Source organism: Stenella coeruleoalba, assembly GCF_951394435.1.
Source record: "Stenella coeruleoalba genome assembly, chromosome: 5".
NCBI lineage: Eukaryota > Metazoa > Chordata > Mammalia > Artiodactyla > Delphinidae > Stenella > Stenella coeruleoalba.
In genome coordinates, this window is record NC_137150.1 from 11039882 (window position 1) to 11053764 (window position 13883).

The 13883-nt window shown below is 53.1% G+C and overlaps 1 protein-coding gene across 2 annotated transcripts in view; it reads left to right on the plus strand.

Annotated features, from left to right (window-relative positions):
* Window positions 1–6414, plus strand: part of COLQ (collagen like tail subunit of asymmetric acetylcholinesterase) — a 65988-nt gene extending 59574 nt beyond the window's left edge. For both annotated transcript variants that reach the window (XM_079923336.1, XM_079923337.1), the window contains exons 14-17: window positions 1028–1147; window positions 1487–1607; window positions 2975–3077; window positions 4723–6414. In XM_079923336.1, the coding sequence (XP_079779462.1) occupies window positions 1028–1147; window positions 1487–1607; window positions 2975–3077; window positions 4723–4792 (414 nt within the window). In that variant the 3' untranslated portion in view covers window positions 4793–6414. The remainder of the gene's footprint in view (window positions 1–1027; window positions 1148–1486; window positions 1608–2974; window positions 3078–4722) is intronic.
* Window positions 6415–13883: the final 7469 nt, after the last annotated feature.

The following is a 13883-nucleotide window of genomic DNA, read 5'->3' on the forward strand; positions in this document are numbered from 1 at the left end:
TTTGGAGTATTTTCTTTGTCTTTTTTTGTGTGTGTGTGTGGCTGTGCCGTACGTCTTGCAGGATCTTAGTTCCCCGACCAGGGATTGAACCCAGGCCTTGGCAGTGAGAGCGCAGAGTCCTAACCACCGGACTGCCAGGGAATTCCCTTCTTTGTCTTTTCTAAGAAAAAAAAAATTATAGAAAACTTCAAATAAATACAAAAGCAGAACAAATAGCGTAAGGAACCTCTTTGTACTCTTTACCCAAGTTCAACAATTATCAACTCTCGGCTAATCTTGTTTCCTTTTTACACTTACTCACGACAGCCTACCTACCTTAGATTATTTTAAAGTAAACCCGGACATCAATTCATAATTTGAATGGGTAGGTAATACTCTGTCCATCATGTGGCTGTGCTGTGATTTACTTAACCAGAGCCCAATTGTCAGATAGGTATCAGGTGCTCCCAAGCTTTTCCCTGATATAAATAACACTGTAATGAACACTTTGAGTATAGGATTTTTGTTAAGAATCATTTCCAGGTGTTGAATTACTTGATTAGATGACATCACCTTTTTATTTATGTCTTTGTAACATTTTTTAAAAAATATTTATTTATTTGGCCATGTCGGGTCTTATTTGCGGCACGCGGGATCTTCGTTGCGGCGCGCAGGCTTAGTTGCCCCACGGCACGTGGGATTCTAGTTCCCCAAACAGTGATCCAACGTGCGTCCCCTGCCTTGGAAGGCGGATTCTTAACCACTGGACCACCAGGGAAGTCCCCAAGTCTTTGTAACATTTTAAATGTTATAAATTTTAAACCATGGTAGATATTTTTATTTCAAACTCAGACATTAGGAACTGGATTGGGAAGGTGTGGGAATCAAGACATTGGTCACCACTTCAGGAGGGATGCAGGCGTGTAAAAGCAAACGGCCCTTCCCACTGATCACCAGCCCAAGGTCAGGGATTGTTTCCTCCTCTGGCTCTTCCCCCGCCCTCCGTAGAAGTGTTTCCTGGAATCCTCACCAATGTTTCCTCCGGCAGATATTTGTGGTCAACAACCAGGAGGAGCTTGAGAGATTGAACACCCAACATGCCATTGCCTTCCGCAGAGACCAGAGGTCTCTGTACTTCAAGGACAGCCTTGGCTGGCTTCCCATCCAGGTACGGGGCGCTCAGCACACACCCCATCAGCAGAGGGACGCATCTCCAAAGGAAGGAGAGGCCTGGCGCAGAGCTTTCCATGCAAGTCTGAGTGCCCTCCCTCAGCCTGCCTCTGAGAGCTCGCCATGCCCTGGCTCCCCACGTGGAGCTCTGCTCTGGGCCAAGGCTCCAGACAGGCTCCCAGCCCCGCACAGCCTTCCTGCCAACCACAGAGCTCTGGCTACAGGATAGGCGTGCCCTTCCCCCACTGCCCTGCCCCCGCCCAGACCCTCTGTCCCCGGTGCCTGGCTACCTGTCCCACTGTACCGGTAACCGTGCGTGCTGTGTTTCTCTGGCCAGCTGACGCCTTTCTACCCTGTGGACTACCCCGTAGACCACCGCGGCTCCTGCGGGGACGGGGTCCTGCAGCCGGGGGAGGAGTGTGATGACGGGAACGGCGATGTGGGTGACGACTGCATCCGTGAGTGGCCCCAGCTTGAACCGTTGCCGGGTGGGGTCAGGCCAAGCCCTGGACACCAGCTGTGCTGGTTTGGGACAGTTCTAGAGCCAGAGCTGGGCTGCTGGGGGGACGACCCTCCCCACTCAGGCCAAACGTGAGCCCTCCCACCGTCCAAGCATGGCGATGGGGTTGCTGTCAAGGATCTTGGCCCCAGAGAAGCCACCGGGCCCTCCCTTTCTTTTGAATCCTACTTCTTGGCAAAACCCACGTTCTAATCCAAGTTCTTATCAAAAGATAAAGGTGACGCAGGGCTGAGAGGCAGACGGGAGAAGGCAAGCATCTGACTCAGGACTCACTTTTAGCAGACAGAGTCCTCATAGCAGAGCTCTGTTTGGGGGACTGGGCGGCTGGGCTACCTTCAGCCTTATGGATGCTACCGGGACAGGCAGGCAGCATAGGGCTGAAGCGTCGTTTTTCTTTCTTTTTTTTAAAAAAATCAAGTGACAAAAGCAGGAGGTGAGGTGGAAAGCATGAGCTTTTAGATTCAGATAGAGTTTGGACGCAGGCTCTGGAAGCCACTGAGTCACCCTCAGGCTCAGAGAGGAGGCTACACGGTGAGTGGGGTGATGGAGGGCCTCACTTTCCCCAACTGAAAAATGGGTACGACCGCACCGAACACTCAAGCCTTTAGATTCTGTGAGATTCTGTGAGCTGACGTGCGCATGGATTGTCTGGGTGCCATGAAGGCTCCACATCCCTTCACGGCGTTATTTTTAAAGTCCTGCTATGAGAAGCCAGGGCTGGGGACGTGTAGGTGCAAAGGTGGGTTCCTCGCCAGCAAGGAGCTCAGAGGAGGATGAGAGTGCGCAGGGGCAGGCGCAGGATGAAGTGTCTGGTTCTCTCCGTGTAGCTGCACTTCCCGCGACAGTTCCTGGGCGGTGATTCCTAGGATGCTGGCTCTGCCTGGAGTCCCCCTGCCCCTCGTGGAGATGACACAGCAGAAAGGAACTAATAGCTAGTCTCAAAGCCCTATAAAAATGAGGGTGGGTTCATACTCCTGGCCCCTCCCTTGGTGTGAGAACAGAGACCCCGTGGAAGACGGTCTGGCTCCTGAGGGACACAGGAAGCTCCCTGCAGACAGACAAGCGCCACCAAGGCTGTGACGTGCCCATCTCCCTACCCTCACCCCACGGGAACCCCCCCCCCGTGGTGGTCCTGCGACAGAAACAGTGTCCTCCCGTGGGATTGGGGTCTGAAGCTTTGTGGACATCCCTGCAGAAGGGTTCAGGCTCTGTGGGATGGGGGGGGGTCCTTCAGGCCACATGGTCCTGCCAGGCTGTCCCCCACCCCGCCCCCCTCTCAGGGCTTCACCTCCTGTGTCCCCTCAGGCTGTCGCCGGGCCTACTGTGGAGATGGTCACCGGCACAGGGGCGTGGAGGACTGTGACGGCTCTGACTTCGGCCACCTGACCTGCGAGACCTATCTCCCCGGGTAGGGACCACCTCGCGGGCTGCGACCACACCCCGGCCTCCCTCCCTCCTGCCTACTCCTCTTTCCTTCACAAATATTCCCGAATGCCTCTGTGTTCCTGGGGCTTTCTGGACTCTGAGGTATGGTGACATGGAACACATGCATGGTCCCTGCTCTCGCAGGGGGACAGTGCTAAACACAGAAACCCACATCCACTCAGAGCAGTCGCCCGCCCCCAGCTCCGCCTGGGCCCGCAGCTCCGTCGCTCCCGTGACCACACTGGTCTCCTGGGAGTGGGCCTGCCTGGGAGTGGGGGGCGGTGGAGGGGGGAGGTGTCCGGGCATTTCAGAGAATCTAAGCATCTGTAACCTGAATTCTCTGGAACCATCCGGGCAGGCCTGTGGGTACACATGAGATCCCACCAGCCTTAGTATCTAACTTTGGTGGCTCCAAAGTCCTCCCAGAAAACCCCAGGAATGGAGTCTTCCCTTCAATCACCCCCTGCAGTTGTTTCTGAGACCCCTTAGTGGGTGTTCACGTGGCTCAGTATCCTGAGTGTCCTGGCCTCCACGAGGACCTCTCCCAAGCCCGCTGAGGGCCTCTGCCCTGTGAGGCATGATCCCATGCCCAGAATGGGCTCTCCTGGGCTCTGTTCCCCCAGTGCTCACAGGACCAGAGCTGCGTAGCTTGTAGGGAAGGTAGGGAGGCCGCTCCTCTTCCAGTCCACATCCTGCTTCTCCCTTGGCCCCAGAGTGGATCCCTGGTTCCTCAGGAGTCCATCTGTCCAGCTGTTCCCTCCAGCCCCACTCCTCTGTAGGCTTGGACCCAGGACCCAAGGCCTGTCTCTCTCCTCCAAGGAGGTCGCCTCAATGCCCACCCCCAAACGCAGGGCAACAAATCAAACCAGGCTGGGGGAGCTCAGACCCCAAACTCCAAGCACTGTAGGCTGGGCCAGAACTCCACTGCATCTGTGTGTCTGTGTTCACTGCCCCTCCCTGAAGTAGGGAGGCTCCTGCCAGGCCCCTGCCAAAGAGTTGACGGAAGGACACCGCTGAGTATAGACAGTCGGACCTGGGGTACAGGGACATGTGGGGCCCAGGGCTTACCCCGCCGCTCTCTGTGGTTACTCTTTAGTCCCGAGAAGCCTCAGGGGATGCTTGCGAATGTGGGCGTGGTGTATCAATACAACACAGCCTCGGAATTAGAGCTTGGGCTTACAGACGTGTAGGCTGTGCTCTCCAATGTGGTAGCCCCCGGCCACACGTAGCTATTTAAATAAAGTTAAATATCCGATTCTTCATTCACACTAACCTTATTTCAAGAGTTCAATAGCCACATATGGCCAGTGGGTGCCACAGAAATAGTGCAGTGTGGTCTACTGGACAGCGCTGGAGAAAGGGCCGATTCTCTCTGAGAGGCTGCGTTCAGAGCCAGGCTACCTACAAACCCCTTTCCCCCAGATCCCTCAGATGGACTCAAGGGGAGAAGCCCCAGAGGCCTGGACTCAGCTGCCCCAAGCCCCTCACCTTGGAGCCCCTCGCCCTTAGGAGGGTGGCAGTAGGGCAGCTCTCAGATGAAGTTTGACCAGAGTCGCGAGAGGAGGCCTTTGAGAACATGGCTGTGTCCTTGGGGCTCCTGCCCACTGCCCCGTGTCTGCCCCCCTCAGGTCGTATGGAGACCTGCGGTGCACCCCGTACTGCTACATCGACTCTACGCCCTGTCGCTACTTCACCTGAGGGCCGCCGGGAGGAGGCGGCTGCACCCACGGAACTGGCAGCAGCTTCTCCACCCTCGGCAGACTGACCTCGCCCTGTCCTGGTCCGGTTTCCACCACCTTCATGCAACAGAAACAAGGACAAACTCTTGCTGCTAAGATGTGCTTTTAATGCAGTCCGACTGGAAGAACCTAGGACCACTGCATCCTGTCTTAACCCCGAGTACCGGGCCTCCTCCACACGCCCATCGCGACCCTCCGGCCAGACCGACGGCCTCCGGGGCCCTCCCTTCCGAATATCGTGGACTTGGCTTTGCACTGTTAGGCACACAGGCTGTTGGAGATTGCTCCCGTCCGCTGGGGGCATCTGGGGCGCACGCCTCTCGTCTCCTCTGACCTCTGGAAACGTGGGCATTCTCACCTGGCAGCTGGCCGGGGCTCCCCGGGCCTGGGAACCACAGAGCAGGGAAGTGGGCCTGTTCTTTGGGGGTGGCCCCCAGATCTGGGCCCAACTAGGAGCCCCCCACCCCGCAGCTAACCACAGCCCAGCGCGGCCTCGTGTGGATGCGGCTTCCCCAGGCAGAGCCCCAACTGTGAATAAGTACCAAGACCGCCGCCAAACCCTGGGGTGCTGGGGTGCTTACCGTGTAGACGAAAGCAGAGCAGTGGCCTTCTTTTCGACGTTTCCCGAAGGGGCTGCTCTCGGGGCCTCCCCATCCCCGGTACCACCCTGACCTCCTGGCTCTGCGCACTTGGACCTCCGTCCTGTGAATGTCCCACGTGTCCATTTCTCCTTCAGGACATTGGCTAGCAGGCCGGCCACTGGTGTTTCCTGAGTCCTTTGGAAACTGCCGCCTGGTTTCCCGTCTGGGCCCCACGACTGAGTACATGCTCCGGGCAGAGACGGCATCTGTCCTGGGCGCCAGCTCCTGGCTGCCTGCTGACTCCCATGAGCCCTGTGACCTCCCTCCCTGTCTTCGTGGTGCACAGTCTTGTCCTCGTGTGCGTGCGCCCGAGCCCCCGTTTCTACAGGATCGTTAGCCCTGCGTGTCTGTGAGCTGCCTTTCATCACCATATTTCCTGAGTGAGGCTTAGCTTTGTTTGGGAAAGACGTCTTCCCCACGGCAGACCTCAGGTGGGATTTGCCCATTTGCTACCAGATGGAGGGACACTCCTGGGCCTGTGTACAAGGCCTGTGTCTTGGGCACTTGGCATTGTGCTGGTGGCCAGGCGTGGGCGAATCAGCCCCGGGGTGGGTGGACACATGGGTCAGTCTGGCTCCCTCTGCCTCTACTGCAAGTCCCGGGCTGATGTTCCATGGCCCACGTCTGTCCCATGTGAAGCCACCACCTTCATCCTGGCATCTCCGGATGGGAAATCAAGAAATAAAGGCGGTGTTCCTCCCTACTGTGGCTCTCTCTTCCCTGGGGGTTTGTGGCTGGTGTCCCAGAACTGCTGGATGGGATAAGGGCTCTGAAATCCAGTCTGCTTCCAGACTCGACAGAGGGTTCTAGAATGGGAAGCAGTCCTGCTCCCTCAGGGACGAGGGAGGAAACTGAGGTCCAAGGTCACCAAGCCGGGTCTTGCCCACTCCCAGCCTTGCTTTATGATCTTGCATAGGACAGAGTAGAAGTCCAGTACTGCCCTTGGACCTGGCCAAGAGTGGCCCAGTCCTGGGTCCCACTCCTTGGAGGGCACTACTCTGGCCTTCCTCTGGCCATGACCCTCCCCACGGGGCCATGGTGACACTTGCACACCCCATGCTGCAGGCCCCAGGAAACCCTAACTCTCCACCCGAGTGGTCCTGAGCCTGCTTCCGGGGCCACACAGCCCTCTCTCCGCGCCTGTCCTCCTGACTGTGGCTCGCATACACCTGTAAGCGTGAGGGGTGGCCAGGGACAAGCTGTTTTGCAGGGGTGGTAGATGGAGCTTGGAGACACAGGCCGCACATCCTGGCGTGAGGCGGGCCAGGGGCAGGGAGGCCCGCTCTCCTGGTGCTGCCACAGAAAACTTTGAGGAATCTAAAAATTTCAGTCTTCACGAAAGTGTAAGCAGAACCTATTTAATGCGTAACAGTTTGTCAGTTTGATCCCAATGTGAATACTCAGACATTCCGTGTGGGAGCCACCATCTGTGCTCTTGTCCCTGGACCCTGCAGTATTAGAGGGGGGCCGCCTCCAGCTATGTCTAGGGAGTGTTCTGAAAGGCTCAGGAAATGAGAGGATTCAAGGTCACATGTGCTGAGAATATATATAGTAATAGTCATTCTCCCCTTTCAGCATTCTGAAATGAAAAGATGAAAGATCGGGGAAGGTGGACCCGTGCCTCCCCTGAAACATTAACTCCGCGGCGTAGGGAGCAGCTTTGCCAGGAGCACGGACACCTGTCAGCAGGCCAGGCAGCCGCAGAAACACCTCCTGGGATCATCTGCTGGTGGGAGGCCCCTTACCCGTTCATACTTGGTTCATCACTTCCCACAGCCTCAGTTTCCTCACCTGAGAGACTTGAGACAGAGGTTGAATTTTCCAACTCTAACCGCTGGTGAGTGTGGATTCTGCCCTCCAGCTGTGACGGGGTATGTCCTTGGAGGGGTGATGGATTCCGTTGGCTACTCTCAAGCTGTCACGTGGCATGGCTGAGACTATGACAGGGCCTTCAGATATTGTCACCAAAGGAGGCAGTGTCAGTCCAGATGCTTTTGTTGGCAAGTAGCAGAAAATCCAACTTAAGTATGATATAAACCGCAGGGCAGAATTTATTGGCTCATATAACTCATAAGTTCCAGGAGTGGAGTGGCGATCAGGCAAGGTTCAATCAAGGCTTCCACGCCATTTCTCGGCTTGATTTATTTAGCCTCTCAGCTATTTGCATCTCTCCTGTTAATTCAGTCCTTAGGGTGGTCACAAGCTGACTACTACAGTTTCAGGCTAACATCTGGACCTTGTAACGTCCACAGGAAAAGAGAACATCTATTCCAGTGGCTCTCAAGTTTTTTTCCCCCCAGGAGTTCCCAGCAAATCTTGCCTTGAGCCTTGTTGGCATGTTTTGGGTCACATGCCCATTCGTGAACCAGTTCCTGTTGTCAGAACGCTGCCTGCTGATCAGATCACAGCTGGGTTCCTGAACCCAGGGTGGCAAAGGTTTTAAGATTGCCCTTAGCGCACCCCCTGGGGATTCGCCAGAAGCATATAGGCTGTGCGGGGAAGGGGTGGCTGCTGGACCGGATATATTGGGGAGCAGGAATGGGGCAAATGTGACAAACTTGTAAGCTAAGTAAGGTCTCTGAAGGGAACTTGGTAACTGAGATATAGGAACCAGTGCCTGGGAAGATGGTAGGACAAAGTTTCTGAGCGTCTTGGGGCAGACACATGGGTCCATCCATCACCCTAATAGGTAGGGGTGTGGAGGGCACATATGGGTCAAATTGCTTAAGATTCTCCAAACCTCATTATAATCAGTGGGCCAGCTTACACCCCAGTGACTGCTTTACTTGGGTTGTCTGCCCCAGCCCTCCTCTGTAGTGGAGTGAACCAATTTAAATTTTCAACGAAACGCAGATCTTCCATTTGTGTGGTAGCAGTGGGCTCATACACAGCTCGAGGTCCCTGGCGACGCACCAAGGGGATTATTATACTAGAGCAGCCCAGTTACCACCATGGGCACAGAGGGTCCAGGGTGTGGGCTGGTCCCCCACCCGCATGTTCATTCTTAACCATTCTGGGAGGGGTGCAAACCACACGAGAGTCATGAGTTAAGGATTCCCCATCCCACCTCATCCAACCCGCCTGCCCAAGAAATAGAGGAAGAGGATTCACACTGCCCGTATCAGAGGGGCATTCTCTCTTGTGGCTCATTTGAGTTCCGCAAGTCTCCGAGAAACCTCACCAAAGAAAGGAAGCAGCTATTTCCCCTGCCCTCTCTTCCCCCTGCCCCACTCCCTTCACAGGAAGGTAAAGGGGCCCACGTCACAGTGAACTTCTGCCCCCAGTAACTTCTTCAAAGGCAACGATGAATTTTGTCTTTGATGTTCCAACCCATACACAGAACCACACTCCATGGGTGCCCCACCCCGTCACCCTCATCCAACACCTACCTAGATGGGAAGTTCAAGGCAGTCATCGTGGTCATGGGTCATCACTTGAGACTCACCAAGGGTGCTGTGTCCTGGAGCAGTGGTTCTCAAGCTTTAGGGTTCATCAGAATGACCCGAAGGGCTTGTCATTCTGACTCAGCAGGTCTGGGGTGGGGCCTGAAAATCTGGGTTTCTAACAAGGTCTCAGGGGATGCTGATGCTGCTAGACCAGGGACCTAAGAGCCTGCCCTGGGGAGATGTCTCATCTGAGAACAACTGCAGAAGACTAGGCAAAAAAACACTGGGAAGACAGTTGGGGACTTCGGGTGGGTGGCTTTTTTATATTCGTCATTAAAGCCGGGGGGAGGTCTATGTCCCTTCCTCTTGAGTCTAGGTGAGCTTTTGACCAATAGAACACTGCGGTGGTGATGCCTGTGCCTTCTGGGCTAGGTCATAAAAGGCCACGCAGCTTTTCAGAACACCTGTCCTAGGGGGAGGCAGCCAGCGCGTAAGATGGCCTCCCTGAGATGGCCTTGCTACAGAGGCCATGTATGGTCCCAAATGAGCCTGCTTCCAGCCACCCACCATGTGCCAGACATGTGAGTGAGGCCAGCTTGGACTCGCCACGCCTGCCCATCTGCCAACTGAGTGACTCAGTTGAAGCACAAGGATTGCCCAGCCAAGCTCTGTCCTAATTCTTAACCAAAAGATTCCATCAGATCAAATGATGGTTGTTTTAAGCCACTAAGTTTCGGGGCAGTTTGTCGTTTAGCAATAGGTAACTAGAGTGGTGCTTTGGGTTGGAAAGGGTAGGTTAGCAAACTACACGCAGTGTACAGAGTGAAGTGCCCGCCTACAGGAGCCATTGGCTTGGGCTTGGCGCCCTCTGCAGGAACCACGAACACAAAGCTGTCTTTCTTACCTCTTCCGGACTTTTATCCCTCTGGCCAGGAGAAAAGCCAGAGCCCTGAGGGGCCTTAGTGATCATGCAGCCCAGGGTTCTCAACCAAGGTGGAGACATGGGGTCCACGGAGGCAGATTGATTGCAGTAACTGCCCCAATTCCCACACCTCCCGGGATCCAAAGACCTTTGCCACTCCTCACATCGACCGCTGGAGTGTATCTGCCCACCAGCCCCTTGATCCTGAACTTGGCCCTGTGACTCGCTTTGGCCAATGAGATGTCAGCAATTGTGACAGGGGTAGTCTCCTCTCATCTAGCTCCTCAGCTTCTACTGTGACAACATGCCCAGGCCAGGCTGCTGAAGATGAGAGACATGGAGTCCACCTGAGCTGCCCTAGCTGTGAGGGCTGAGGTCATCCTAGACCAGCTAAACCTGTCAAATCCCAGGCACAGGAAGGGGCCCAGTCAAGACCAGAACTGCCCAGCCACGTCCAGCCTAAATTGCAGAATAAACGCTTATTATGTTAAGCTTCAAGCTTTGGGATGGTTTGTTACACACTGTTGTGGTGGCAACAGTTACCTGAGGATCAACAGTCCCTTAGGTGATGGACATGCACCACCGCTTCCCCACTGAGAGTCCTGGCTCAAGTCTCCCATTTCCACCGGAAGACAAGGGAGCCGGGTATAGGATAAGCAGCAGAGGATTCCTGGCCTAGTTCTCTGAACACGTCATTGTCTTCAATCCAAATCTACTGAGCACCCAATAGGTAAAGGACGCCACAGAGAATTTAAAAGGAACATGGTCACTTCCCACGTAGGGATTTACAGCTATCCGGGCGCCAAGACCACAAGATAGGTGTGGGCGTCGCTGTATCCAAGGTGCAGAGGGCAAGCAGGAGGCAGGACCATTTCCAGACTGTGAGTGTCGACTGGGGGTCAGAGGTGTACACGCGTCCTTCTGTGCAGCGTGGCATTCCAGGTGGAAGGACTCTAGCGAGCTAAAATGACTAGGATACATGTCTAGGGATACCCCTGCATGGTTCCCAGACCCAAAGCTAAAAGCCTGCCTTTCCAGACCCAGTAAAAAGGCCTCAGGTGCCATGTGCCTTGCTAAAGCCACCCTTTAGTTTTGAACTTCACACCTTTTAAAACTGAAGTGTACATCCTAACGATCATAAACACCAAATTAAAAGGGAATCAATTTAGGTAATTAGGCTTAAGCACAAAGGATTCTCAAAAGAACCCTACATTTTTCACTGATTCCTAGATTGATTTCTAGTAAGAAAATAAAACCCACCAAGACATGAAGTGTATTGCTGACCTTCATTTTTTACTTAAATATAGTGATCTTTTAAGAGAATAAACCAAAAACACTTTACAGCAAATACTTTACATAAATATAAACGTGCATGTCTACCTCATAATCAAGCAAAATAAACTTTCAGGCACATGATTTTAATAATCATTAAAGAATGAGACAATGAACCCAAGACAAAGATAACAGGAGCAACAAAAAGACATTTCATAACGCTTCAATTGGTCTTGTCATCCAGCCTACTGGTTAAGGCCTGAGTTTCATGAATCCTACCTTCCTCGCCAAATGGAAATATTCAATTTGGCTGTACCCAATGTATATCCACATAACAGACGGTTACTCTCTCAAAATAATGTAATAAATACATCACACGCACACACACACCGCACCACACCCTACTTAACCAGCCTCTCAAATAGGGAAGTAATAAGGATTTTGGAATTTTCAAGTTTTCCCACCACTGAAGCACATACATATTAATACCACACATAGAAAAATATGACTCTGCTACAGAAATGAGTGGCATCATGAGAAACCTCTAGCTTGTTAAGTTTCCCCAAATCACATCTTTACTGTGGCTTGCTTGCCATGGCTCCTCAGGTGCTTTGGACTTAAGTCTTCACACCTCGCCGTTCGAACCACAGCGCGGCAGACGTTACACAGAACAAAGAAAAGGCAATTTTAACAACTCAGTTAGAGACTTCAAAACCACGAAAATCAGCATGGATAGCTTCCAGCTGTCTCCAAACACCTGGAATGTTTCCTCTACGTCTGCCCTCTGTGCTCCACTGGCTGGTTCTCTGCTCCCTTCCCACCAGGCTGTGAGCATCTACAGGTCTGTTCCTGGGCATCCTCCAGGGAACAGAGATGACCACGACGGTGCCTGCTTTGAAGGAGTTCACACCAACCAGAGCTCGAGCAAGAGGAAGGTCCGAGTGTGCACACAGTACTCCAGCTGGTGAAACCAACAGAGGAGGAGTCCATGAAGGGGGCACCCACAGAGACCCCTGAGTGGGGCTGGTGGAGGGGAGAGTGACAAGGCACGGAGGCAGGAAGAACAAGTCCAGTTTGGCTGGCAGGAGGGCACTCGTGAGAAGTAGTTTACGAGGCCAGATTCTTCATTTCCAAAAAGAAAAGATTCCTTACTCTGCTGGGTAAAGCTGGAGGGCTTGGGGAGGGAACCTCCAAAAGCTTTTGTGCAGAGAACAAAACGGGAGCTGTGCTAGCAGATGTTACCACTGTGCAGGGCCGGGCAGGATGGATGACGGGGAGAGGGTCTGAGCTCAGCGAGCCTAACTCGCCAAGCCCACTGCCACCTGCAAGCACTTCCTATAGAAACAAACATCTTGACCCGACAGGCCCCAAACCGCAGTTTTGTCTACATATATCAAGACTCTGGGAGGGGAAAAAAAAAAGAAAGAGAGAGGCTTAAATAGATATTTATAGTTCAAGTTCCTGGAACCTGCCCCAGCGAGCAAGTTAAGAGCAGTGAAACAATTCTCACATCCAGTAGCAATTCAAGTCTCCCAACCATGACCTTTTGGCTTCCCTGAGCTTTCATTACCAAGGAATTAAAATGTAATGATCAATTCATTATAAGTAAGTTCCTACATGCCATGAAATCCACTGAAGTCTCCTAACAGGCTGAGAACCCAGCACAGGGCACTGGCGTGGACCCCTGAGTGGCACCCAGCAGAGTGGCGTGAGCGTGCTGCCAGGCCCCCTTCTCCAGCTCACTGGAGTCACTGTGTGGGTCTAAAAGGTGACTCTGCAAGGCTCAACTCTAAGCCCCCACCATGGATCATCTAATTTCTTTCTAGGTCCAGACTGCTTCCCTCCACTAGCTGGGGAGGGAGAGGCCACCTCGAGGAAGAAAAATCACTCTTAATGTTCTTTATACCACTGAACCAAAGGAGACAGAAATTTCTCAGGACACAGTCATTCAAATTACAGAAATGGGCTACTCCATACTAATTATGGGACGACTTATCACACATTTGCTGCAAACAGAACAGTTACTAGTCACCAGTTTCCTGCAACAACAGATTCATCTGGAAACTGCACAGTGCAGACGGCAACCTGTGACTTTCTTCTAGCTGAATATAATAAATACAAATCAGTCTGGGAGTCAGGCACAAACAGTGGTACAAAAGCATGAACAGAAAAACCTTATCAAAACATGTGCTCGTTTCACACTGCACGACTCCTATCCAGATTCTGGTCTGGAAACCGGCTGCCAGCTCATTTGCTCAAAGAGGCTTCTTCACCTCACCTCTCTACCATTTCTAGTCCCCCACTGAAACCTACTGAAAGAAACACACTCATTATGGATCCACATGGAATTAAAAGCCTCAATTTAATCGAGTCACATGCATCAGCACAGCGACTGCTGGTTTAATCTGCTCCCCTAGCCTCATGTACTTAGGGACTGTTTGGATCTAAACTGGAGCTAGAAGTAGCCAACACTTCTTCCTTTTGGAATCCAATAAAAGCTCCAATGCACAACTGTTAAGTCCCATGTGTGCTTAACTAGAATCTCTGGTTCTAGTAAGTGAGATTCAGGGGCGGGAGCAGTGGGAAAAGCCCGGACTGGGGCAAGACACTAGCCCTAAACCAGCACTGCGCAGACGAGGGGCTGAGCCAGCAGAGCTCCGAGGTCCCCCCAGCTGACCCTCTCGGACTCCATCCTGAAGTCCGTTTCTACACAGGCTTCTCAGGCTGGGTCAGACAGAACTTCCTCACCACTTTGTGTCAATAATTGAAAGTGGTTTAAACATGCATCTATGCTGCAGTTTGAGGTTCCCCTCCCTGCCCACCCCTCGA